General features: G+C 50.8%; 1 protein-coding gene across 1 annotated transcript; it reads left to right on the top strand.

Moving 5' to 3' along the window:
• Positions 1 to 1,091: 1,091 nt before the first annotated feature.
• CPA5 (carboxypeptidase A5) lies at positions 1,092 to 24,690 on the top strand. The gene is made up of 11 exons (XM_012473956.2): positions 1,092 to 1,207; positions 2,316 to 2,397; positions 5,065 to 5,199; positions 15,001 to 15,099; positions 16,533 to 16,634; positions 17,836 to 17,937; positions 18,269 to 18,379; positions 18,793 to 18,883; positions 23,361 to 23,560; positions 23,892 to 23,976; positions 24,373 to 24,690. The coding sequence occupies exons 1-11, from the start codon at positions 1,092 to 1,094 to the stop codon at positions 24,558 to 24,560; spliced, it is 1,311 nt and encodes a 436-aa protein (XP_012329379.2). The 3' UTR covers positions 24,561 to 24,690.
• The last annotated feature ends 429 nt before the right edge of the window (positions 24,691 to 25,119 follow it).

The following is a 25,119-nucleotide window of genomic DNA, read 5'->3' as shown; positions in this document are numbered from 1 at the left end:
CCCCTGCGGATTTTCTGTTAGATTCATCATTTGCCATTCAGGCATCATCTTTCACTTTCCCCTTCCAATATGACTGCTTTGTGTGCTGGCCCCTGCTTTACTTCTGCGATTCCCAGACTGTAAAGGGAACTGTGTGGGGCTTCAGCAGGACTGAGAAATTGACTCTGCTGTCTGTTGAGAACTATAATAATCACTGCGGTGACCTTCGTGTCTAGCAGAAAACGCACGATCTGTGTTAGCACAATGGTGACCACCTGAAGATAGAGAAAAGGGAATCTTGATTGAATTCCTTCTCAGACAATATATAGTTATTTCCTTTGTTCTCTTCTCCATTCTCCTCTCTTCCCCTTCTCCTCGTTGCCACTGGAGGACCGACCTCAAATGCAGCTGTGACTAACAGTTAATGCTTTTGAAATAATAACGCATTGCATTTTGCAGGCTTTACCAAGCCAATTCACTCAAGTTGTCTCATCTAATACCCCTCTAAACCCTGTGAGCTAGGGAGGGGAGGTATGATTAACCCCATTTGATGGATGAGTAAACTGAGATTTAGAGGGATTAGGGCAGCTGCTCCAGATCTTTTAGATGGGAAGTGAGCGCCCAGTCTCTGTCTGTTAAGCCCAGCCGTCTTGCAATGGCATCACACCCTTATGTGTAAGGACGATATGGCACAGGGAAAGCGTGACTGGGCCGGGGGGAGAACAAGAGCAAAAGAGAAGATGCCGTGGAGGAGGAGGAGGAAAGGAGGGGTGTCCCAGGGCTGCTGGCTACTCTGGTCTTTCTCCAGAGATGGAGGCTTTGATGCTCAGAAGGGGCTGGCCTGGCAAAACTCCCGAGAGAAAAGAAAAGCGAAGGGCCTGTCTTCCTCCTTCTCTCCTCCCTCTCCCCTTCCCAGGAGAGGATGTGTTGGGTTAGGGAGGGGCAGCCCTAGCTCTCCCAAGGCCTGGCATGTGGGGGCCACATGCTGGGTCCCCCAGAGAGCCTAATGCTCATTCTTGGGTCGGGCTTCCAGTCTCTAGGTGCTGCGCTGTCCTGAGGCCTGGGCTATGGTGCACAAGGAAAGCCCCTGAAGCTCTCCAGGAGGAGGAAGCATGCAGGGCATCCCTGGAGGAGGGACACGCCCTGGGCCGTCCCCCATGGACAGGCGGATGCTCCTGAACTTCAGCTTTATCCTGGCAGTGGCTTTGGGCCAAATGAATTTCACAGGGTGAGTGGCTGCCCGGTAGCGGGAGGGAGGAGGGGACCGGATGTCCCAGCAGGAGGTGGCCGCCCCACTGATGCCCGATGGAGGCGGAGAGTCAGGATGTGGGTTCCTGTCCTGAACCCACTTGCAGCTCCGCAGTCACCCACTCTCATGCTCCAGGGCTGGCTGCTTGGCAGTCCTCCCCAAATCCAGAGTCCAGGAGGAGGCCCCTGGGGCTCCAAGATCCCCCAAAACCACATGCAATGATTTTTCTATACAGCAGGGGCTTCTGTGGGGAGGAAGCATTCATAGCTTTCCTCCAATTCTCAAAGAAGTTGTAGCCCCCACAAGACTACGTCCCCTACAAAGAATGGATGACAGGAAGTTCTAGTAAATTACATGCCAGGTGCTCTATGGATGTGCTTTAGGTCTCCCCAAGGTCCTGAGCTGGATGCCTCACGGCACTCCACAGTAGAGAAGAAGAGGCACAGCAAGTGTAGAGAGGGAGTTCCTCGCCCACGGTCTCAGAGCCAGCCAGCAAGGGCACCAACCCCATCTCAGGCGTCGTACCTGCACTACAGGACTCGGTTACGCCACCTCCCACCCACCTCCATTGGGAAGGGAAGGAGCTCAACTTCCTCCCTGTCAGGTGAGGTGAGGTTACCTGATCTCACCTTCCTGGCGTTGAGACAGACCATGGCCTTGGTGCCCCCATGTGAAGAGCCTTTGGGGCCACCATTGGTCCCCCCAGCCCTGTGTCTATTCCTTTCTCCCCCTCATTCCTTCAGTTCCACACACCACTCCCTCCCCATTCCTTTCCATTCCTTCTTCCCCTGGCTTGGCCTTCAGTCCATCAGTAGCACTGACAAGCTTTATTTAGCCCCTGGGTGGTCTGTCCTGGGGGCTGGAGAGCTCACTGACTCTAGACTGAGGGAACACGCGCTTCTCAGGGCCACCTGCGCGTCCTGCCTGCTCAGGGCTCCTTCAGCCTCCGCTCATGTGGTGCCTTCCGGCCTCCCTGCCAGGTGCCCTCAGCTGGGCCTCTGCTCCACTCAGTCCCATCCAAGTGACACACACAGCCTTCCAGGGATCCTTCTCTGCAGCTTCCTCTGCCCCCTCTGTGTTTTTCTAGGGACCAGGTTCTTCGAGTCCTGGCCAGAGATGAGAAGCAGCTTTCACTTCTCAGGGATCTGGAGGGTCTGAAGCCCCAGAAGGTGAGGACTTGTCAGGCCTGGGGACATCTCCGCCCCCTGCAGCGGCTCACAACTTCAGCTCCTTGTCCTGCCCCACTCACCCCAAACCTGCCCTCCTGAGGTCCCTGCAAAGAGCACAGACCTGTGGGAAATCACAGGTGGCTCCTCTTTGAGAAAAATCAGAAACACCTGCCTGGAAATGTAGGCTGCCTTAAAGGCTGTTGCTCCTTTAGCCACCCGCTCTCTTCAGGATAGGGGGCTGCTATGAGCCATCAGGGCACCGATCTCCAAACAGCGGGAATTTCCTAAAGTCACATGGGGGGGCACAGGGTCTCTGGGTGGGATGCCACCCAGTATGGAGATTGGACAAATTGGCCTCCCAAGTGAAATGGCCTAGCTTGGCAAACCTGGATTTTATCTGGGTTGGTCCCCATCATCAGCCTGAGCATCTTTCCTGAGAACTTTTGTCCTCTGCAGGTTTTCACAATGGAAAACATTTTCTTTGACTTGGACTATTACGTAAAAGGGTTTTGTTAGGGGGCCGTTGGAACCACCAGATACTCCTGGCTGTGGCAGAAGCCCTTGTGCTCCTACTTGTCTGAGTGTCCCCATCGACCGGGACTCATGATGCTTTATGATCATTCTCTCCATTTTACTAATTGAAAAATAGGCGTTGCAAAAGGCTGAGCTAGGGACCCAGATCTGGCCTCTCCTACTTCTGCTGGGATGGGAGCAATGAGGTCTCCCTTTCCTGACCAGGTGCTTGTCCATGTTCATGTCCCAGATGATGAGCGGCCTTGCATTAAGAAATTTTCTTTTTTTTTTGAGACGGAGTTTCGCTCTTGTTACCCAGACTGGAGTGCAATGGCACGATCTCGGCTCACCGCAACCTCCGCCTCCTGGGTTCAAGCAATTCTCCTGTCTCAGCCTCCTGAGAGATTACAGACATGTGCCACCACGCTCGGCTAATTTTGTATTTTTAATAGAGACAGGGATTTCTCCATGTTGGTCAGGCTGGTCTTGAACTCCCAACCTCAGGTGATCCACCCACTTTGGCCTCCCAAAGTGCTGGGATTACAGGCATGAGCCACTGCACCCAGCCAGGAACTGTTCAGGGCTCTCTGGATCCAGGAGAAGTTGCAAGGGGTATGAGTGAGGTGTAGAGGCAACAGGGCTTGAATTAGGGAACGAACCTCAGCGCCTTGGGGATTTTGTTTGTCCCAGTCTTTCCGCTCAGCCTGAGGGTTTCATCATGGAACTGGGGCCCTTTTAAGTGTGTAGTAGTCCCTCCTGATCTGCAGTCAACCAAAAACAGTACATGGAAAATTCCAGAAATAAACAACTCATACGTTTTAAATTGCACACTGTTCTGAGTAGCGTGATGAAGTCTCGCACCTGCACGCTGTCCACACTCCCCTCCCTTGAGTCACTTAGTCACTTAGGGGCCATCTCGGCCATCAGACCGACTGCCTCAGTGTTGCTGTGCTTCTGTTTGTCTAACCCTTATTTGACTTAATAATGGCCCCAAAGCACAAGAGTAGTGATGCTGGCATTTGTTATAATTGCTCTATTTTATTATTATTGTTTTTAATCTCTTACTGTGCCTAATTTATAAGTTAGGGCTGGGTGCGGTGGCTCCCGCCTGTAATCCCAGCACTTTGGGAGGCCAAGGAGGGCGGATCATCTGAGGTCAGGAGTTTGAGACCAGCCTGGCCAACATGGTGAATCCCTGACTCTACTAAAAATACAAAAATTAGCTGGGCGTGGTGGCTTGTGGCTGTAGTCCCAGCTACTCAGGAGGCTGAGGCAGGAGAATGGCTTGAACCTGGGAGGCAAAGGTTGCAGTGAGCTGAGATCATGCCATTGCACTCTAGACTGGGCAAAACTCCATCTCAAAAAAAAAAAAATTATATGTTAAACTTTATTATAGGTCTGTCAAAAACATAGAGTGAATAAAATCTAGTGTTTAATAGCACAACAGGGTGACTATAATCAATAATAATGTAATTATATATTTAAAAATAACTAAAAGAGTGTACTTGGACTGTTTGTAGCACAAAGAATATATGCTTGAGTGATAGACACCTCATTCGCCCTGATTCGATCATTACACATTGCATACCGGTATCAAAATATCCCATATGCCCCATAAATATATACACCCACTATGTACCCACAAAAATAACAAATTGAAAAAAAGCCTAGGCCGGGCGCAGTGGCTCACGCCTGTAATCCCAGCACTTTGGGAGGCCAAGGTGGGCGAATCACGAGGTCAAAAGATCAAGACCATCCTGGCCAACACAATGAAACCCTGTTTCATTGGTGGGTACCTGAAATCCCAGCTACTCAGGAGGCTGAGGCAGGAGAATTGCCTGAATCCGGGAGGTGGAGGTTGTAGTGAACCGAGATCACACCACTGCATTCCAACCTGGTGACAGAGCGAGACTCCATCCCCCATCCCACTCCCCGCAAAAAAAGAAAAAAAAAAGAAAACCTTTATCCTAAGTCTGTATGTCTAAGGAAAGAACGTAGTATATATAGGGTTTGGTACTATCTGCTGTTCCAGGCATCCGCTGGGGGCCTTGGGACATCACCCCGTCCCCATCTCCTGCATAGAAAGAGGGTCTACTGGTTCTCTGGGGACATGGAGTAATCAATGCGCCTGTCTCTCTGTCCTTGGTGAACAAGGTGGACTTCTGGCGTGGCCCAGCCAGACCCAGCCTCCCTGTGGATATGAGAGCTCCCTCCTCTGAACTGAAAGACATCAAAGCTTATCTGGAGTCCCATGGCCTCGCTTACAGCATCATGATAAAGGACATCCAGGTGAGGCCCTGCGACCGTTGGGGCCCTGCCTTCCGCCTCCCTTTCTGAGTGGGGCCCAGCATGGAGGACACGTCCTCAGGGCTAAAAGTGGACATGCTGTTTCTGGGTCTCCATCGGCGTGTTTGTGGACACGCTGTGGAAGAAAGTGAGCCACACGCTTCTCAGAAAGACTCTGAAGCTAGGACAGAGTTCATGGGGGAAGCACTCACAGTGTGGGAGTGGAGAGGGTGCCTGTGATGAGTCCTCCTGGGGACGGATTTGCAGCTAACAAATAGCAACGGCGCAGGGAGAATGGAGACCGGAAGATGCAGCTGGGTCCTCCCGGGGCATCGTGGGAAGGTGCCCCTGGATAGCTTCTTCCTTTGCTTATCTGATCGCTCCCTCCTGTTCCTGCTGTGTCTCAGCCATCCAGTACCCGGGGGAACTGCTTTACTCTAGAGAAGTGGGAAATGGTGAAAGAAGCAGAGAAAGCACTGGTGTGGTTTCCTTCCCCTGACCTCCACTGCACGGCTGTCTGCACGGGGCATCTTCCCCAGGCAGGATTCTCCCAGAGGAACTGTTTTGGGAGAAGCAGCTATAGACCCACTCTTGGGTAGGGCAAGTAGCCCTCATCCTGGACACCCCAGTCTCCCTGTTGCTTTCCCTGCGTCTTTTCTTAACATTGTGAAATTCTGTTTCAATTGTTCTATTTTCTGGAATATCCTAAAGAGCCCCTGAAAGGTGTTTGGTAGCACGGCCTCCTTCCTAGAGATCTTTGTGGGTACCACTCCTTGGTTAAGTTCCCCCCACCCCGACCCGCTGCATCTTTCTGCAGCTGCTGCTGCTGGCTGTGTACCTGTGGAACTGTATCCATAAAGATTCATTCCCATCCTTGTTGTATGGCGCTAATCTCCCCTGAGGGCTCCGAGTGTGGGAATACAGAGCCTCCCGGGGCGGGGCGCACACACTTGACACCGCATGCCAAGGGATCAACGCATTAGGCAGCATTCCTTTCCCAGGCGAGCGAGTGCAGCGCTGGGGCACTGTGGTCCTTTCAAAGATCTTTATCCCTCATCAGGCACAGCTGTTTCCCGCTCAACATGTGGGGGTGGTATAGTTCTCTAATTAAATCCCCTACAAACAAAAACGGGGCAACTCCCACAGACAAAAGGGGCTACCACATCAAAAGAAAGAGAACTTCATTCTCATTTTTAGCCCAGGCCTCTATTCTGAAGTTTCCATTTCCCTGGTTCAGCCCCACCCTGGGAACTCCACAGCATTTGGCAAACAGATACACAGAAGTCTCTAAAAACTTTCTGTTGGTTTCTGCATATCAGAGATGGCCCCAGAGTCCCCTCTGAATCTCCCCCAAGGGCTCTCGCCACATCCGCAGCCCCGAGTCCCTCTAGCGCTTTGCCCTCCCTCTCAGGAAAACGCTGTGACCTCTTAGCCTTGATCCAGCCAGGCAGGATTTTCACCAACTGGTTCTTCCTGCAGTGTTCAAGTGCTCACTGACATACTTATGATCATGTTTTGGTTTAGAGGGAGCAGGGGCTGGGGGTGGCTGTTGTGTGGATTTGTGGTTGATGATGGGGAGGGGTCCAGGAGGAGGGAAGCTGAGATTTGCTAACAGGACCTAAGGGCTTCGCACCCCTCAGGTTGTTGGTGTCCAGTCTTGTATTTCAGATACAGAGGCAGGGGTCCAATTTTCTCCCTGTCTTCTGGATCTCCTCAGCCAAGTACTTGGCGATGCCCCTGCAGGGTGGGCCCTTAGCGGTTGCCTGCTGAATTACTTGCTCTGTTGGGGTGTTCAGGACAGGCACGATGTTATTCACACGTCGGTCTTTGTTCCCCTGGCCCCTCCCCTCAGTGAAGGTCCAGCTCCACACTCCGCATCCATCTTTCTACCCCAGCACCTATAGTAGGACTTGCCGCTCTGTTGGGGATTCATAAATGTCAGTGGAATTAATGGACATTCATTAGGAGGAGGAAAGGAAAGAGGAGTGGCCGTGTTTGGTGGCCAGGACCAGGCTGGAAAACCTGGATGCTGGTTTTCACTTTTGCCAGAGGCAGGGGAGATTCTGGAATCTCTCTCTCCCTCTGCCCTGTGATCAGAGGGATGCTTCAGAAACATGAGGCAGGGCCATTCATTCCACTCCCAGACACAGAGAGACCTACTGTGTGCTGCACATAGGGCAAGGGGCTAGAAACACAGAGATAAAAACCCGGCCCTGTATCCAGTGGAGCCGGAGGGTCGAGGCGGGCGGGGGGATGGGGATGGAGGGAAGTAAATCGGTGATTACAATGGAGTGGATGAGTGGCTGATGGAGTGAGGGCCGTTGCTATGGGAGCACATACAAGAGGCACTGCACGCCGTGCTTCTGAGAAGGCAGTAATTACGGTGTGCTGAAGAGCAGGTGAGGGGGCTGGCCAGAGGAAGGGGGGGGCCCACCCAGACTGGCGATGAGGCCAGACCCCATTGCAAAGAGTGTCCTCCACCATAAGATGAGGTCAGGATTTTATCCTGAAAACTAGGGGGGAACCACCGGAGGTGCTTTGACATGATCAGATTTGCATTTCAGAAAACCCACCCTGACAGTGAGAGTGTTGAGTTGGGGACAGGCCCAGGGAGAGACTGACAGGCAGGAGGGTGGTGAGGAAATTGCAGCGGGCCAGGCAAGAAATTATCTGATTCCAAGCGAGCTCTATTTGCATTTAATTTTTCTTCACCTCCTCGTTCTTTTTAGCCCTTTGGTTGTTTTTTTTTTTCCCCTAGGAGGAGTCACCATGGAAAAGCTTCACTTGAGCAATCAGCTCTGTGGATTTTAATGGCTTTTTTCTGATTACAAAATTAATAAATATTCATGTTAGATAATTTGGAAAATAGTGGAAAGCACAAGGAGAAAACAAAAATCACCCATGCTCCGACCATCTAGAGCAGAATACAATTTAGTGCAAATATCGCTTTGCCAATTTCCCTCTCCCTCGTGGATCATTTTCATCACCATGCAAATAGAGTTATTTCTCCCATTTAAAAAAATCCTCTCTTGATCCCTTCCCTCTCCCCTCCAGCCATCGTCTATGCTTCCCCATAGAGTGAAACTCCTGAAAACACTGACTCTCTCTGCCATCTCTTCCTTTTCCGCCAGCAGGCTGCCCGACCCCTCACTTCACCAAAGCTGCCCTCGACAATGTCACACGCAACTCCCAGATCCAACCCAATGGCCGACTCTCAGTGTTCCCCTTCCAACAGCACAACTGGTTGCTCTCTCCTTCCTGGAGCCTGTCTCTTCTCCTGGCATCCAGGACTTCTGTGTTCTGTCTCCAGCCAGCACCTGCTCTCCTGGATGCAACCGCCTATTCATTGTTTCCACCTGGGGGTTCAACCGGGTATCTCCAACTTTCCAGGTCCAAACCCAGCTCTTCTGGCCCTTCATCGGTGCCTCCACAGCCCTCCCTGTCTCAGGAAATGACAACACCATCCTTCCAGTCACTCAGACAAGAGGCTGGGAGGCATTCTTGACCCCTTCCTCTAACCCCTCCTCAGCAAGATTCATTGCTGCCTTCAGAATGGATCTTAGCACATCCCATACCACCAGCACCCCCGCCCCAGGGCCCGGGCGCCATCTCATCCTTCACCTGGGTTCTTCCAGTGGATTTCTTTTTTTTTTTTTTTTGGGACGGAGTTTCGCTCTTACCCAGGCTGGAGTGCAATGGCGCGATCTCGGCTCACTGCAACCTCCGCCTCCTGGGTTCAGGCAATTCTCCTGCCTCAGCCTCCTGAGTAGCTGGGATTACAGGCACACGCCACCACGCCTGGCTAATTTTTTGTATTTTTAGTAAAGGAAAGAGACGGGGTTTCACCATGTTGACCAGGATGGTCTCGATCTCTTGACCTCGTGATCCACCCGCCTCCGCCTCCCAAAGTGTTGGGATTACAGGCGTGAGCCACCGCGCCCGGCCTCAGTGGATTTCTAACTGCTCCTCCCCATTCCCAACCTTGACTCCTTATTACCTAGTCTCAAAACAGCAGCCAGAAGGGTCCTTTAAAACTATGCCAATTCAAGCATGTTTTTCCTCTGCTTAAAACTCAACTGATTTGGAGTAAAAGCCAAAGCCCTTGCAAGGGTCATAAGGTTTTCTTTTCATTTTATTTTGTTTTTTCATTTTGAGACAAGGTCTTGCTCTGTCATCCAGGCTGACATGCAGTGGCATGATCACAGCTCACTGCAGCCTTGACCTTCCAGGCTCACTCCATCCTCTTGCCTCAGCCTTCTAAGTAGCTGGGATTATAGGCCCACATCACCATACCCAGCTAATTTTTGTATTTTTTGTAGAAATAGGGTCTGACCATGTTGCCCAGACTGGTCTTGAACTACTGGCTCAAGCAACCCGCCAACCTTAACTTCCTAAAGTGCTGAAATTACAGGTGTCACTATGCTAGATGGGTCCTTATTTTAAATTGCACCCTTCTTCTTCCCTATTTCCCCAACTCCCTCTTTCCTTCCCATTTCACTCTTTGACCATTTTCTCATCACTGATATGGTTTAATTCTTTACTTTTGAAAATGATTATTTTGCTAGCTGAAGGGTACAGTTTTTATTTATTTGTTTATTTTGGGTTTGAGACAGGGTCTCACTCCATCACTCAGGCTGGAGTGCAGTGGCACGATCTTGGCTTACTGCAGCCTCCGCCTCCCAGTCTTAAGCAATTCTTGTGCCTCAGCCTCCCAAGTAGCCGGGATTACAGGCACATCCCATCACATCTGGCTAATTTTTGTATTTTTTTTTTTTTTTTTTTTTTTTTTTTAGTAGAGACAGGGTTTCACCATGTTAGCCAGGCTGATCCCAAACTCCTGGCCTCAAGTGATCCACCTGCCTCAGCCTCCCAAAGTGCTGGGATTACAGGCCAGTGGAGTTTTTTTTTTTTCTAAGATGAGGTCTTGCTATGTTGCCCAGGGTGGAGTACAGTGGCTATTCACAGACACAATCATAGCACACTGCAGCCTTGAATGCCTGGGCTCAAGAGATTCTCCTGCCTCAGCCTCCTGAATAGCCAGTATGCAGGCATGCACCAACATGCCTGGCTTGAACAGCAGAGTTGTAAAGGTAGAAATGCTGTTGGTTGGTGTGAGGGTGAGTGGCAGCTCCAGAGAGGAGAAGAAGACAGCAGGGAGGATTGCAGGAGAAGCCAGGGAAGACAGGAAAAGTGATGGGCAAGACCCTGGGAGAGACAGAGTCTGGTTGCATCATGGGCATAGGGACAGAAGAGGACCCAGGCCCTTCTGTTGGGCCCCTCTGTTGACTGTCTTACCAGCTGACTCTCTCACTCATATGACCATGCATTGGGGCTTTCTGCCTTCCACGTCCTACAGAAGCCATCTTACCTCTGGAGGAATCCACGCTTCCTGGTCATGCCTTGTAGTGCTCCATCACAGAGCCCTGGAGTCACCCCAAAGTTATTATCACCTTCCTTATCGTCGTCACCTTCCTCATCATTATAGCTAACATTCTCTAGCATTTACTACATGCCTGGCAAAAGTCTAAGCATTTAGCTTGTAATAACCGTTCTAATCCTCATGAGAACATTTTTTTTTTTTTTTTTTGAGATGGAGTCTTGCTCTGTTGCCCAGGCTGGAATGCAGTGGCACAATCTTGGCTCACTGCAACCTCCACCTCGTGGGTTCAAGCAATTCTCCTGCCTCAGCCTCCTGAGTAGCTGGGATTACAGGCATGTGCCACCATGCCTGGCTAATTTTTGTATTTTTGGTAGAGACAGGGTTTTGCCTTGTTGTCCAGACTGGTCTTGAACTCCCAGCCTCAAGTGATCCACCTGCCTCGGCCTCCTAAAGTGCTGGGATTACAGGTGTCAGCCACCACGCCCAGCCCTCATGAGACCATTTTAAAGTATGTGCCAAAGTATGTGATAATATAACCTGCATTTTGCAAAGGGGAAACTGAGGCACAGAGAAGTTAGTAATTTGCTGGAGCTGGTGGCAGGATCGGGGTTTAGCCTGAGCTCCCACACCCTCAGATTCCACTCTCAAGCCATCCGTCTCCTTAGCGGTCATCACTGTTGTCTGTGTGGCATTTTAACTTTGCCCTTTCGACAGGGAAGCCTTGTGGCTTGGCCTTGACTTCTGAGGGGGTCTATTCTGAAAACATCAGATCAGCAGCCACCCCGCACATCCAGGGCCATGGGACTGGGGTGCTACTGGCCATGCAGCTTCTACTGCAGATGTTAGGCCTGGAAGAGAAGGCCTGGAGCATGGGAGGAGAGGCCGCGGCCGCTGTCCCGGAGCCCCCAACCCACGCTGTTTCCAGGAGCTGCGTCCATTTTGCATCTGTGGTTGGAGTTGGGCTGTGAGAAATCCTGCTCTCCCCCGCCTCAGCTTCAGTGCTGGGGCCCCCCTGCCTCCTCTCCTGCCCAACCCTGGAGGGCTGTTCTTCCCCAGAGGGTCCCCATCCTTCCTGACTCATCGTAAATTAATTCACACTGAGGTATTACTTTCCCTGTCAGGTTAGGGCTTCCAGGGAGGCAGATGGCTTACTTCTGAGTTGGTTGGGTTCTTTGTTTTGTTATTTTTTCCTGAGAAGCCTGACAGGGCTGTCATTAGGCATTTCTCAGCCTGTGGCCAGACTGCATTCTTCCCTCTCTCATCCCCTTCCCTCGGCCCCACACATGGAGCAAACGTTGGTGCGGTTTCCAGGCCAAAGCAGATTCATGCTCCTGGGAGTGGGGCCAGCTGTGGGGGCTGAGGATTCCCAGTTTGAAAGAGGGTGTCACCTCCATTCACAAGGCTGTGAGGGTTTCTGGAAAGTTATGTGCAGTTTGGTGCTGACTTTCCATTTGCCTCCAAGCTCTTGTGTGGAAGAAGGGACAGCCTCCTGGGTCCTGGCTTCCTGTGGGTGTCCCAGGGCTGTGTGGGCAGAATTGGGTCCTCTAGTCCTTTTTTCCCCAATTTTTCCTTCCTGTCCTCCACTTCCACCCCCACTCCAGGCTTCTACGAGATCCCTGGAGACCCTTTACCTTGTCCTCACGGCTGGCAGGCTGCTGTCTTCCTTGCAGCTGCTCATCACAGCTGATGGCACCAGGCACACAGCGGCTGGCACACATTGGTCATGGTAGGCTGTTGAGATTTGGGTCAGCTTCCTAGGAAGAAGACAAATTCCTTTTGTTAGAGCTTCCCAGAAGTGATTGCCAATGGCCAGAGAGGACAGGGCTCCTCCAGCCATATCTAACTTACCCAGCAATCCTGGCTTTGCCTCCGGCCGGCCAGTGCAGCTGGAAAACATGGCAACTGTAATTGCCTCGCATGGAGTCAGTGCTTAAAAATAAAGTGAGCCCCAAACATCAATTTTCAGTCCCATTTTGAAATCTACGAACTTGAGCATTGTGAGTGAGCCCACTAGGCCTTGGGGATGAGTGAGTCATTAGGCTGTGCCTCATCTACGGCAGCTGGGGCGGGAAGGAAGCCTCCGCAGTGTTAAAATGCACGCTCTGAATGAAGAAACCCCCCAAACAGGCTTTGTGTGAGCAACATGACTGTTTATTCATCCGGGCGCTGGTAGGCTGAGTCCAAAAAGAGAGTCAGTGGAGGGCGGTGGGATAGGAGTTGGTTTTATAGGTTTGGGGTAAGCAGTGGAAAGTTACGGAAGTTACAGTTTAGGATGGATTTTTTGCAAGCTGGGAGGGGGTCATAGGTTTGCAAGGTGGGAGGGGGTCATAGGGTCTGGAGTCACAAGGTTGACCAAGGTTGGTTACAAAGTCCAATGGTCTTATCGATTGGGGCTGGAATAAGAAACAATAGAAGAATGTCTCAAGTTACTTAGGCACCGCAGGGGTTGATCGTTCTTCTGCTTTTCATGGTCTTCTAGTTACTTCAGGTTTTCTAATTCCAGAAGGCCCACCAGAGGTGTACGTGTGGGTCGTGGGGGTCGCCATAGCGTCCGTGGCGCCATCAGTCAGCCTAAAAGACCTTACACACAGTAGCCTTTTGGTTTGGCTATTATTTATTCATTTAAAAGTTCCTACTTATTGAAGTAGGATAAGCATATTGCCGAAATGTAAAAATAGAGGAGAGAAAAAATTTACTCAGAATTCGCCTTCTTCTATCTTAGCAGGCATTGTGAACATTTTGGTCTATATTTTTGGCATTTTAGTGTCTTGTATTCTTATGTTCAGGGGTCTTTGCTTTTTCATTATTGTAAAAAACTTCTAAATTGCAAGAATAGTACAGTGGCGTTTTTAGCTGTTGTTAACGTTTGTACGCTCTTTCTGTTCACACACATGCACACACACACAAACATATCTGTGTATGTGTGTGTGTGTGTGTGTGTGTTTAGAAATAGAGTGCTGCTCCATTGCAAGGCTAGAGTACAGTGGTGCAATCATAACTTACTCTCAATCATAGCTCACTCTAGCCTCTAACTCCCAGGCTCAAGCAATCCTCCTGCCTCAGCCTAAGTAGCTGGGACTATAGGCACACATCACCAAGCCTGGCTAATTTTTCAGTTTTAATTTTTTGTAGAGACAGGGTCTCCCTTTGTTGCCCAGGCTGTTCCCAATCTCCTGGGCTTCAGCAATCCTCCTACCTTGGACGGACTCCCAAAGTGCTGGGATTACAGGTGTGAGCCACCATGCCCAGCCTGTATATATGTTATTAGTGTTGGCCTTTAGTTTTGATAGTTGGCCTTAAGGAACCCAAGGCTACAGACTAGGATAACTGGTTCTCATCTCACCTCTGCCACTTGTTAGCTTTGCCATTAAGTCCCTTTACCTCTCCAATCTGCTTTAGTGCTAACACAAATAGCTCATTTCTGTCCTGTTATCGGGTCATCTGGCCAGATCAAGTGAGATCATGAGGATAAAGAAGCTTGGTCAACTAAGGTTCTAGCCCCAAATAAGTAACAGGCAAGACTTAGTTGTGGCCCAGTGCTGCAAAGGAAGGGCAACGTGGGTTAATGAGGATGCTTTCTCAGCATCTCAGCTCATCTCACTGTGACCCACGCAGGGAAAAATGTCCCAAGATGTTGGTGGTCTGAGCAGTGAGTGAGTGGTCAAGTCAACCAGGCACTACACTGTCCTCTGTATGGGCAGTGGGAAGTACCATGTAAGGTTTGAATGCCGACTCCATGTTGATACCCAAGGACATTGCTTTTGGCTCACCCAGACGTGTTTAGGAGGTGAGTGAAAGACCACTGGCACATGAATCATAATTATTTGGACTGACTTTGGCCATGCCTGGCTTTCTGAATGGCTTGCATGCCAGTTGTCTAGGCTATTTCCTGGAAGTGGAGTTAATGTTGGGGGTCAGAGGAACCCTCTGCTTCTTCCAGGGGGTCAGTGCACATGGTCCAGCTAGGGCCCTGAATCAACAGTGTGTTTATCAGGTGCAAAAGGAATGTTGGCAGTAGACCATGAGCACCCTTTTTTCCCCAAAAAAACACCTTCAAATCCATTATTACATTTTATCCTATGAGGTGGCAAGGCAGAGACTGCTTTCCAAATTTTCAAGCAAAGGAAACTAAGGCCACAGCAAGTTCCGTAGCCAGTTAGTGGCAGAGGCAGACCTAGAACCCAGCTCTCTAGACTCCTTGTCCTGTGCTCATTTGGGAAATGGCAGCATGACTGCCAGTTTGCCAGGCAGAAGAGTCACCCAGCAACCTGGAGCTTCCTTCTGCTGTGCAGTTCACACTCAGGGTGGCTCATTCTCCTGTGCTGCTGCTGTCTTTATGCACAGCCAGCAGAGGCAGGGCTCAGAAGAGGCATAGCCAGCCCAGCTCTCCCCTTCCTTTCCAATATATGTTCCTCATCACCCAGGTGCTGCTGGATGAGGAAAGAGAGGCCATGGCAAAATCCTGCCGGCGGGAGCGCAGCACCAGCAGCTTCAGTTACTCCACATACCACAACCTGGAGGAGGTAGGTCTGCCCGGGGAAGCTGTGGGCTCTCTTCTATCTTTGGGCCCCTTAGGGTCTCCTGACTCAGGCAGAAACTACTGAAGGACTCTAGGGTTTATGGGAGACTGTGACTGACACTTGGGGACTGTACAGCAGACATTAGGTCTGCTAGGTAGAGAGTCAGCTTCAAAGAGGTCCAGAAGCCAGGATTCAGATAGAAGGGACAGTAGTTCAGCTGTGTAGCCCTAGGCAGGAACACAGCAGAGTAATGGGTCTCCTAGGCAGAACACTAAGGCAGGGACCCATTATGGGCCAGAATAGAGCAGGTAGAAGCTACCTTCATCTTGACAGAGCAAGAGCATCACCATCTTGAACAAACATTACAATTCTAAGTTTCCCGAGATTAAAAAACTGCCTAAATCCAGTCCCTATTGTTATAAAAAGGACAAAAATTGACCAGAAACCCCTCTCAAGTTTATTTCTCTTAAATAAACCTGACTGTTAAGCTGCATTTTGTGTTTCTTTCCTCTTTCTTTAACTCTTACACACATCTAATCCTATGGCTGGGGACCTAGGGCTCTCAGCCTGTCCATGACCAGCCCTGGTGTTTATGGCCCCAGCGGTGGGTGCTGGGGTATATACGAGGGGCAGGAAGCCAGGGACATTGGAGAGCCATATTTTTAGAATAAAAGGGAGTTGCCTTCACTTGGAGAAAATTCATGATCATAGTTAAGTCAGCCAGGGCAGGTGTGTCTAATTGTGACTTGTTTATAAAGAACAATGAACATGGAGCGTGCAGGGATGCCCACTCCAGAAAGGAACTCAAGGCACAGGTCTCATTTTGCGTGTCAAGGACATAACATTATTGATATCATCCATCTATTATCATAATCACTTTTCCCACTTCACAAGTCATGGAATAGAAAATCCATTTTCTTTCATATATTTGTTAATTCAATTCCATGTATTGAAAGAACAAGAGAATGAAATAATACAGTCTGTCGCTATTTATTGATGCCAAAGATAAATAATACAAAAACCCTGCCTTCAAGGGCCTTACAGTCTAAAAGGAGCAAGAAGATAAAAACAACACTACATGGTCTGTGAGATCTGTCAAATGGATTGAATAGGCCACAGAATGGAGGCAAGAGAGAGAATTTCCAACCAGAGAGAGCCGTGTGGGTCGAGCCTGGGGATTTGAGCAGACTCAGCACACACTGTTCTCCCAGGCAAAGGCACAGAGCAAGGAGCCTGGGAATGCAGCAAGACCACAACTCACTTCCTTTAGCTCTGAGGGAATGCTCCACTTTTGCAATTCTTTATCTGGGTTCTTTTAGATTCTCTGAGGAGGTGGGAAAGCATTGCGGAGAGTGGGAAGGGGCACAGAGAACATCAGAGAGGCCGTGGTGCTCAGCCTGTGTAACTGCCAATCTTACACGCTTCTTTCCCTTCAGATATATAGCTGGATTGACAACTTTGTAATGGAGCATTCTGATATTGTCTCAAAAATTCAGATTGGCAACAGCTTTGAAAACCGGCCCATTCTTGTCCTGAAGGTAAAAAGCCAATGGAGTCAACTTGTAGACTCTACATTGAGGCCCTCTGGCACAAGACTGAGCTCAAGTGGGGTAGTGGCTGGGTGGGAGTTTTGCGGAGAAGGACAATGTGTATACACTTGTCCCCAGGTGACCTATAAGCTTTGAGGTTGTGACATTCAGAGATCCACCCTTGTAGGTATGAAGAGGTGACAGTGTGGTGACCTGGCATGTCCTTGGTCAGAAAGTAGGTGGGAGGATGGCTAAGGGGTTAGGGCTGCAGTGTGGAAGTTGTCACCCTGGACTTGGGGTGTGAGTGTGGATGAGTTGGCATTCTTTCTGTTACCTCAGTTGCTTCATCTGTTTCATAGGAACAGAGGTGCACAGAGGTACACAAAGGGCCCACTTGCTTATGAGGTCATCTGGCTCAGACAGCCCTGCAGACAGGCTGGAGTCTGTAGAGAAACTTTCCAACCCTTCACAGTGGCCACTGGAACAGAATTCAAGCAAACTCAGGACCCTGCAGTTCCCTGGGTCATAAGGAAGTAGGAGAGGTGCATGCAGAGCCCTCAGGAAGCAACTCTTAGTTTGAGCCCAAAAGGGCACCCAGGAGTGTGGACCCTGCGGGGCATTTAGCATCAGCTGTCAGGAAAGATAGGTGCCTGCTGCCCCTCTCAATAATTCTCTGTGGGCTCTTCTGAACAGCCAAGTGGACTCACGTAACTTGGGGACTTGACTTCACCTGTCCCTGCTTCCATTTCTCCAGGGGCTATGATCTTCTCTCTCTAATGTTGTCTGAATCTTTGCTACTCAAAGCACGGTCCCTGCATAGCAGTATCAACATCCCCTGGGAGCTTATGAGAAATGCCAAACCTCAGACCCCTCTCCAGACCTCCTAAGTCAGAATCTGCACTGGAATAAGATCCTCAGGAGACTTATGTGCCCATTAGAGTTTGAGAAACCCTGGTCTTCAGATACTTTCAATCCTGGGAAATTCTGTCCTTCTGGATGGATCACTTTACTCCCCAAGGGCACCACCATATTGCCAAAGGCCCTCACACCTTCGCACTTTTGGGCACAGGGACAGGTGCACACACCCTCTTACCTGGTGCGCAAAGCTGCCCCGGGCAGTGAGGCTGCCTCCAGAACCTCCTTCTGGGCAGCCTGGAGACAGTAGCTGTCTGAGTTCAAACTTCGGTTTGGGACCAATTCTTTTTCTTAGTTCAGCACTGGAGGTTCTCAGCACCCAGCCATCTGGATTGACACTGGAATTCACTCCCGGGAGTGGATCACCCATGCCACCGGCATCTGGACTGCCAATAAGGTCAGCAGGGACCTGTAGTCAAGGTGCACCCATGATGGAGGCTGCACCTGAGGGTCGGGGCTTACTATTGAAGGGCACCTCCCGCTGAACAATGACACTCAGGGTGCTGTCGCCCTCCTGCTCTTTGGAGCAGCTGCCGCGTGCTCTTGCCTTTTGCAGCACAGAGCCCACATTGATCCCCTGCCTTCTAGTTGTTGAAAATCCGAGCCTTCGGTTCTGCACAAAAGATACACCTGAGGGTTTCATGCCCCCACTTCCTGCAGCCACCTGCTGTGCAAATGTCCTGCGGCACCTCCCAGGGCTCCCCATCTCTCATCACCCTTTCTTGCAGATTGTCAGTGATTATGGCAAAGACCCCATCCTGACAGACATACTGAAGGCCATGGACATCTTCATAGAGCTCGTCACAAACCCTGATGGGTTTGCTTTTACCCACAGCATGGTGAGGGCACCTGGGGAGGATGGGAGCCCTAGGGGGATGGAGAAAAGGTCACTGTGCTTTGGGAACCAACCCCTTCAGGGCTGCTTTGCAGAAAGCCTCACCAAAGGCAGGTGGGCTGCTCTGATACTGCACCTGCAACCTCTTGCCCTCTGACCTCTTTCTTGCTGCCCAGGGAAGGCCACTATTGGCAGCCTGTGCCCAGGCCTCTCCCCAGACCCCAACTTCAATTACACAGTATCTGAGCTGCAGACTTGGCCCAGCCCCATGCCAGCCCTATCCTGTCCTGGCGACTCCTTCCCTTTGCTCCTCCCTGCCCTACCAGGCTCCCCCACCCCCACAGGCCAGCATATCAGAGGCTCCCATCCCTGGGAATGGGCCCAGTGAGTGAGGTCACCTGACCTGGGCTTTCCCAGAACCGCTTATGGCGGAAGAACAAGTCCATCAGACCTGGAACCTTCTGCATTGGCGTGGATCTCAACCGGAATTGGAAGTCAGGCTTTGGAGGTATGGCAATTGCTGTCCTGGGGCAGGGCTGGAGAAGAGGTGTTGGTCTGCGGCAGGTACTCCCACTCAGTCAAATCATGTTGACCCAACTTGGGAGGCACGGGACAATGCAGTCAGCTAATATGCATGAGTCACAGCCAGGGACAGGCAAGCACATGCCACAGACGGGCTGTGGGCATGGGGAGAGGTTGTGTGTGTGTGTGTTGAATGTACACATATGCCAAGCCTTCATGGGAAACATTAAAGGGACCTCCCCCAGCTCCTGAAATGAGGATTAACTGCATGGGTTAATTCCTAAATATGGTGACTCACGCCTGTAATCCCAGCACTTTGGGAGGCCGAGATGGGCGGATCCCAAGGTCAAGAGATCAAGATAATCCTGGCCAACATGGTGAAACCTGGTCTCTACTGAAATACAAACATTAGCTGGGTGTGGTGACGCCCGCCTGTAGTCCCAGCTACTTGGAAGACTGAAGCAGAATTGCTTGAACCCAGAGGACAGAGGTTGCAGTGAGCCGAGATCGCACCATTGCACTCCAGCCTGAGCGACAGAGAGAGACTCTGTCTCAAAAAAAAAAAAAAAAAAATCCTAAATATGGCAGAGAAAGGTTTAAAGGAGGTACAAAGTAGTCTTGCTTGTTTATGGTGACCCCAAAATATCCCTAGCCCTGCCCCGAAGGGAGCACAACACAAAGAAAAGCCTCTGAACTCATTCTCTGAGAGCTAGGACCTGAACTCTGCCCTTTGCGGACGCCAGGGCAATAGTTTCAAGTATCTAGTAGAATGAGCCACTTTTTTTTTCCTTTCTTTTCCTTTCTTTCCTTGTTTCTTTCTTTCTTTCTTTTTTTTTTTTTTTTTTTGAGACAAGGTCTTGCTCTGTTACCCAGGCTGGAGTGCAGTGGTGTGATCATGGCTCACTGCAGCCTCAACTTCCTGGGCTCAGGTGATCCTCCCACCTCAGCCTCCCAAGTAGCTGGGACCACACGTGCATACCACCACACCTGGCTAATTTTTGGGGGGGTGGGGGGACGGAGTCTTTCTCTGTTGCTAAGGCTGGAGTGCAGTGGCACAATCTTAGCTCACTGCAATTTTTGCCTCCTGAGTTCAAGCAATTCTCCTGTCTCAGCCTCCTGAGTAGCTGGGATTACAGGTGCCCACCACCACACTTGGCTAATTTTTGTATTTTTCCTAGAGACAGGGTTTATAGGGTTTCCCCATATTGGTTAGGTCGGTCTCAAACTCCTGACCTCAGGTCATCCGCCTGCCTCAGCCTCCCAAAGTGCTAGGATTACAGGCATGAGCCACCATGCCAGGCCAATTTTTGTATTTTTTTAAAAGTTTGTAGAAACAAGGTTTCGCCATGTTTCCTGGGTTGATCTTGAATGCTTGGGCTCAAGTGAGTCACTTGCCTTGGCTTCCCAATGTGCTGAGATTACAGGCATGAGCCACCGCACCCGGCCTCAAGACAATTCTTTATCATCAAGGCTGGCCTGAGCCTGGTTTTTATTTTTGACCCATTACTTTATGACCCTGGCACATATCTGCAGAGCTGTCTGATTCCAGTGAGAGGGAGGGGGCAGCTTTCTCCTGAGTTCCTTGGTGTTCTTCTCTGATAATCTCCATTACCATGAGAGGGGCATGGAGATTGGGAAATTGAGGCCTCCAGAAAGCTCAGAGACAGGTACATGGACCCTGGAAATACAGCAATTTGATGGGCAGGACAATTTTATGGGTCTAGTCAAGACAGAGTCTCCAGAACAGACACAGCCTTGTCCCCTACACGTGGCATTTGCACTCCATAGGGGACTCAGGGTTTGGCTTCACTGGGGATAGTGTCATTGCTGTTGATAATCAGACCTATAGGCTGGTGTCCAAACCAATGAGATAGAACATTTTAGATCTGGATGCCCATTGCTTTGAAAATCTGGCTTCTTGGGGTCTGTTCTCATTGAAAAATTGGCCAGGCGTGGTGACTAACACCTGTAATCCCGGCACTTTGGGAGGCCGAGGAGGGTGGATCACAAGGGCAGGAGATTGAGACCATCCTGGCTAACACAGTGAAATCCCGTCTCTACTAAATATACAAAAATTAGCTGGACGTGGTGGCGCATGCAAGCTACTGGGGAGGCTGAGGCAGGAGAATCTCTTGAACCAGGGAGTCGGAGGTTGCTGTGAGCTGAGATTGCACCACTGCACTCCAGCCTGGTAACAGAGTGAGACTCCGTCTCAAAAAAAAAGAAAAAAAAAATCAGGCTGGCCCCAAAGCACTGAGAGTGAGGCCCCTAGCTCACAGTGTGGGGGTTGTAACTGCTTGTGTAAGGGAACAAGACCATGCAAAATTAGGCATTTCCGCCTCCAAATGAACAGACGCTTGCCCGGATGGGTATCCAGTGGCCCCTCAGCACTGACTGGAGTGAGTACCCATGGACCCCATGCTAGGCTGGCTGGTAGAAAGATAAATTGCCTCTTAAAGGAAATAACTTCTGTGGGTCTCACCACAGAAAAAAAAATCCGTATACACACAATGTACAAAACAATTACGGAAAAAAAGCCCAGAGGGGGCAAAAAGCTCCCATAATCCCACCACTCAAAGATCACTGCTTTTAATAATTTACCATGTCCTTCCAGAGATTTCCCCTTGCTACAAATTACATTTTTAGAGAAGGAAAAATAAATAGCTAATGAATCCATTAGCAGGTACTTGTGAAACAGGCAGGCTCAGAGGACCTTGACTTCGAACGTCAGAGATGCAGGCAGCTAATTCCCATTTGGCCGGGGGAAGATTAGTTTATTCTGCTTAGCTCAAACCAGAACTAATGGCCTGAAGTGTTTCTCCATATTTGGGCAAAGCCACCTGGTTGTTGGCAGGGGAACGGCTTTCTGAGCGTGGGCTGCAAAAGCAGACAAAGCCTTCAACCTCCCCCACTCTGCGCATCTGTTGCTGTTTGTCATTCATCAAGTGGAGCAGGTGCAGGGGCTCCCGACAGACACAACAAACCAGGCCACTGTTAGCTGGGCTGATTCCATCCTGGGGGCTGCCTTTCACCCCCTTGCTCTGCAGGCATGTCCCCTTCTAACCAGGGTCCCCACTCCAGGTGAGGACCACTAAACTGAGAGGGGGTATGCTCCCTAGGCCTCCCTGGGGTCAGCAAGAGTGTGTCTGAGTTGGTGACTCAGGCTGGACGATTTTGTTTATGGTTTTGTTGCTGCCTTTATTGAATGGCTGTGTAATGAGTAATCTGTAGACCATCCCTCCTACCCGTGCCTGGCCTCCGGTGCCTGGCCTCCCGTGCATTCTTGAAGAGGACTCGTGGGCTGCATTCCTAGAGTATCATCTGAAGTGGTCCATGGGGCAGCCCCCAGCCCCAGGAGTCAAGAGGAATGCTATGGCCTCCTCAGGAGGCTTCAGAAGTTGAGGTGATCCCTGATCTCTAAACGGTGCCACCATTCCAGGGAAAAGGAGAGAGAGGAGAAACTGGGATGACTCCTTCCAAGTTAGCCTACCAAGTCTTGAACAGCCCAGTGCAGCCCAACCCTCTCCTTGGGAATAAGGGAAAACGGAAGGAGTGGAAGAGGAAGAAAAGAGATGGGGCAAGGGCAGAGAGTCTAGGAGAAGATGGAAACAAATGAAATTTGGGAAAAGAATAAAAACCCTACTCCTCTTTGTTCTCTCCCTCATCTTAAGTCCCCAGGAAGAATTTTCAAAGACTTCTTTGCACCTCTGGCTCCCAGGGCAGCCTCAGGCAACTCTGGGGAACTATTCTCCCATATCGGTTTCCTATATCCCCAGACCCCAAGTTCGTGGCGCATCTGGGGCCATGGCTGTGGCAAATCCTGAGCTGACACCAAGTCGGAGCCTTCAACTGACGGCAAACCCAGGAAGGGTCAGCCTAAAGAAGCTGCTGCTCAGGAGGGGAAGCCGGGGTTGGGACGGAGACTTAGATTTTCCGCTGCATGCAACTTCTGAGCCAGGCCCACCTTCCTAAAGGAACCACAGGACAAGCTGAGGGGGCTACCTGCAGGGCTTCAGAACTGTGGGTTATGGTGGAGCTGCAGTCTCTGACATATTAGACTAGAGGACGCAGCAGTAACAAACACCACTCCCGATCTCAGTGGCTTACACAAGTTTGTCTTTCATGCGCACGAAGTCCAATGTGAATAGGTGATTCTCCTTAGCGGCATTCTTCCAGCACTGAGAGAGGGATCCGGAAGCTGCTTCTATCTAGAATTTTTTTTTGCTTCCAGCCACACAGACAGAAAAAAGCCTGGAGAAGTCACACTTGCTCTGAACAATCTCAACCAGGAAGTGCCACGTCATTCCTGCTCACTTTTTCATTGGTCAGAGTAGTCACATGACTTCAATCATACTGCAAAGGAGGCTGGGAAATGTAGGGGAACACATAGATATTTTGTGAGCGCTGTCTGTATCTCGCCTGGGGATTCGACGACTCTTTGGGTGGCTTTCTTTTACTTCCAGGAAATGGTTCTAACAGCAACCCCTGCTCAGAGACTTATCACGGGCCCTTTCCTCAGTCGGAGCCGGAGGTGGCTGCCATAGTGAAGTTCATCACAGCCCATGGCAACTTCAAGGCTCTGATCTCCATCCACAGCTACTCTCAAATGCTCATGTACCCTTACGGCCGATCGCTGGAGCCCGTTTCAAATCAGAGGGAGCTGGTGAGACTGGCTGCTTAGGGCTTGGGGGGAGGAGACTCCTTCTCGGGAAAATCCGTATCTGTCATACTCCCAAAGGGCTCAGATTGTTACTCTGAAAGCAAGCGTCTAGACCGATAGGCCTTGTGGTGTGGGGCTGGGTGGGGGAGCTTGCTGTTCCCACGTGTGATCAAGTTCAAAGCCGGAGGTGCTGTGTTCCCTTCTCACAAGGGCCACCTGCACCTTCAACTTCCAGGACTCCTAAATCCATGCTTCTCACCAGTTGGTGAGGGTGGGGAGTGTGTGGGAGCCATGGGGAGCCTCCACCTTTCACCCTGCCAATGTCATCTTGCAGTACAATCTTGCCAAGGATGCGGTGAAGGCCTTGTATGAGGTCCATGGGACCGAGTACATTTTTGGCAGCATCAGCACCACCCTCTGTGAGTGAACCTCTCCTGGCCCTGCTTCAGACATCACATCCACCTGGGGTTGGCCACAGGACAGTGCCATGGATCTATCTGGGCTGGCCCAAAGCTGCCTTCCACACTGGGTAGAAGGGTGAACAGTGGTACCCACGCAGGTGTTTCTTGGCAGCTTTTGTGCACAGCTCCCAGTGCCTGGCTTACTGCAAGTTCCTAAGCCTGGTGGGCAGGTGTTGAGAATGGGCTGGGTGCACGGCTGTGATGCCGGTTGGGCCTGGGCAGGAAGCCTGGTGTGGTCTGGGGTGGGTGAGGGTTTGGCTCCCAGAGTCCACTTTCCACTCAGGATGCCTCTGTACCTTGCGGCCACCTCCCCTTCTTCTTTCTGGGGGTACATTTTGGATCTTTTGTGTCTAGATGTGGCCAGTGGGATCACCGTCGACTGGGCCTATGACAGTGGCATCAAGTACGCCTTCAGCTTTGAGCTCCGGGACACTGGGCACTATGGCTTCCTGCTGCCGGCCACACAGATCATCCCCACAGCTCAGGAGACGTGGATGGCGATTCGGACCGTCATGGAGCATACCCTGACTCACCCCTACTAGCAGCACGACTGAGGGCAGAGCCGGAGGCTCCATCCTTCTCCCCAAGGTCTGCGGCTCCTCCCAAAACCCATGTTATGCGCCCCCGTCCCCGTGCCCTCATCCGGATCTCTTAGAAAATAAATACAAGTTTGAACAGGCTTCGCTGCCTCTCGTGTTGGCTACAACCCCTATGGGCTCAGCACTGACCAGGGGACAGGAGGGCTGCTTCCCATTCGCCAGGGGAGGCTGAAATGTGGGGGAAGCCTCTTCACTCCCCTTGCTGCCTTCAGGAAAATTAGGGCGTAGAGGCTGAAGCTTTTGTCCTCTTGCAGTCTTCTCAGGGCCCGAAGCAGAGAAGTCAGCCTGGGAGCTACTCAGGCACACAGCGTCCCAGCATGTTTACATTTTAAGATGGCCTCGGAGGGGACAGTGTTTGCTCTGAAGGAGAGCATTTCTGATGGAAAGGTGGGCCCAAACAGGCAGCCTTCACCTCGGTCTGCTTTACTTTCCATGTGGGGAGGGAGCGGGGGCACATTTCGGAGATTACCAGTCATCCCTCAACCCAACACGAAGTTATTGG

The sequence above is a fragment of the Aotus nancymaae genome, unplaced genomic scaffold (genome assembly GCF_030222135.1).
Source record: "Aotus nancymaae isolate 86718 unplaced genomic scaffold, 86718_ANA_hifiasm-v0.15.2.pri h1tg000002l, whole genome shotgun sequence".
NCBI classification, from domain to species: domain Eukaryota; kingdom Metazoa; phylum Chordata; class Mammalia; order Primates; family Aotidae; genus Aotus; species Aotus nancymaae.
Note: the sequence above shows the minus strand (reverse complement) of the source record. Positions and strands in the feature narration are given on the sequence as shown.

Bases quoted from the DNA above. Each gene is read 5' to 3' on its own strand.
- CPA5 (XM_012473956.2), top strand. From the start codon at position 1,092: ATGCAGGGCATCCCTGGAGGAGGGACACGCCCTGGGCCGTCCCCCATG. The intron at 16,635-17,835 runs GTAAAAAGCCAA...TCTTTTTCTTAG, and splicing joins GGCCCATTCTTGTCCTGAAG to TTCAGCACTGGAGGTTCTCA. The intron at 23,977-24,372 runs GTGAGTGAACCT...TTTTGTGTCTAG, and splicing joins CAGCATCAGCACCACCCTCT to ATGTGGCCAGTGGGATCACC.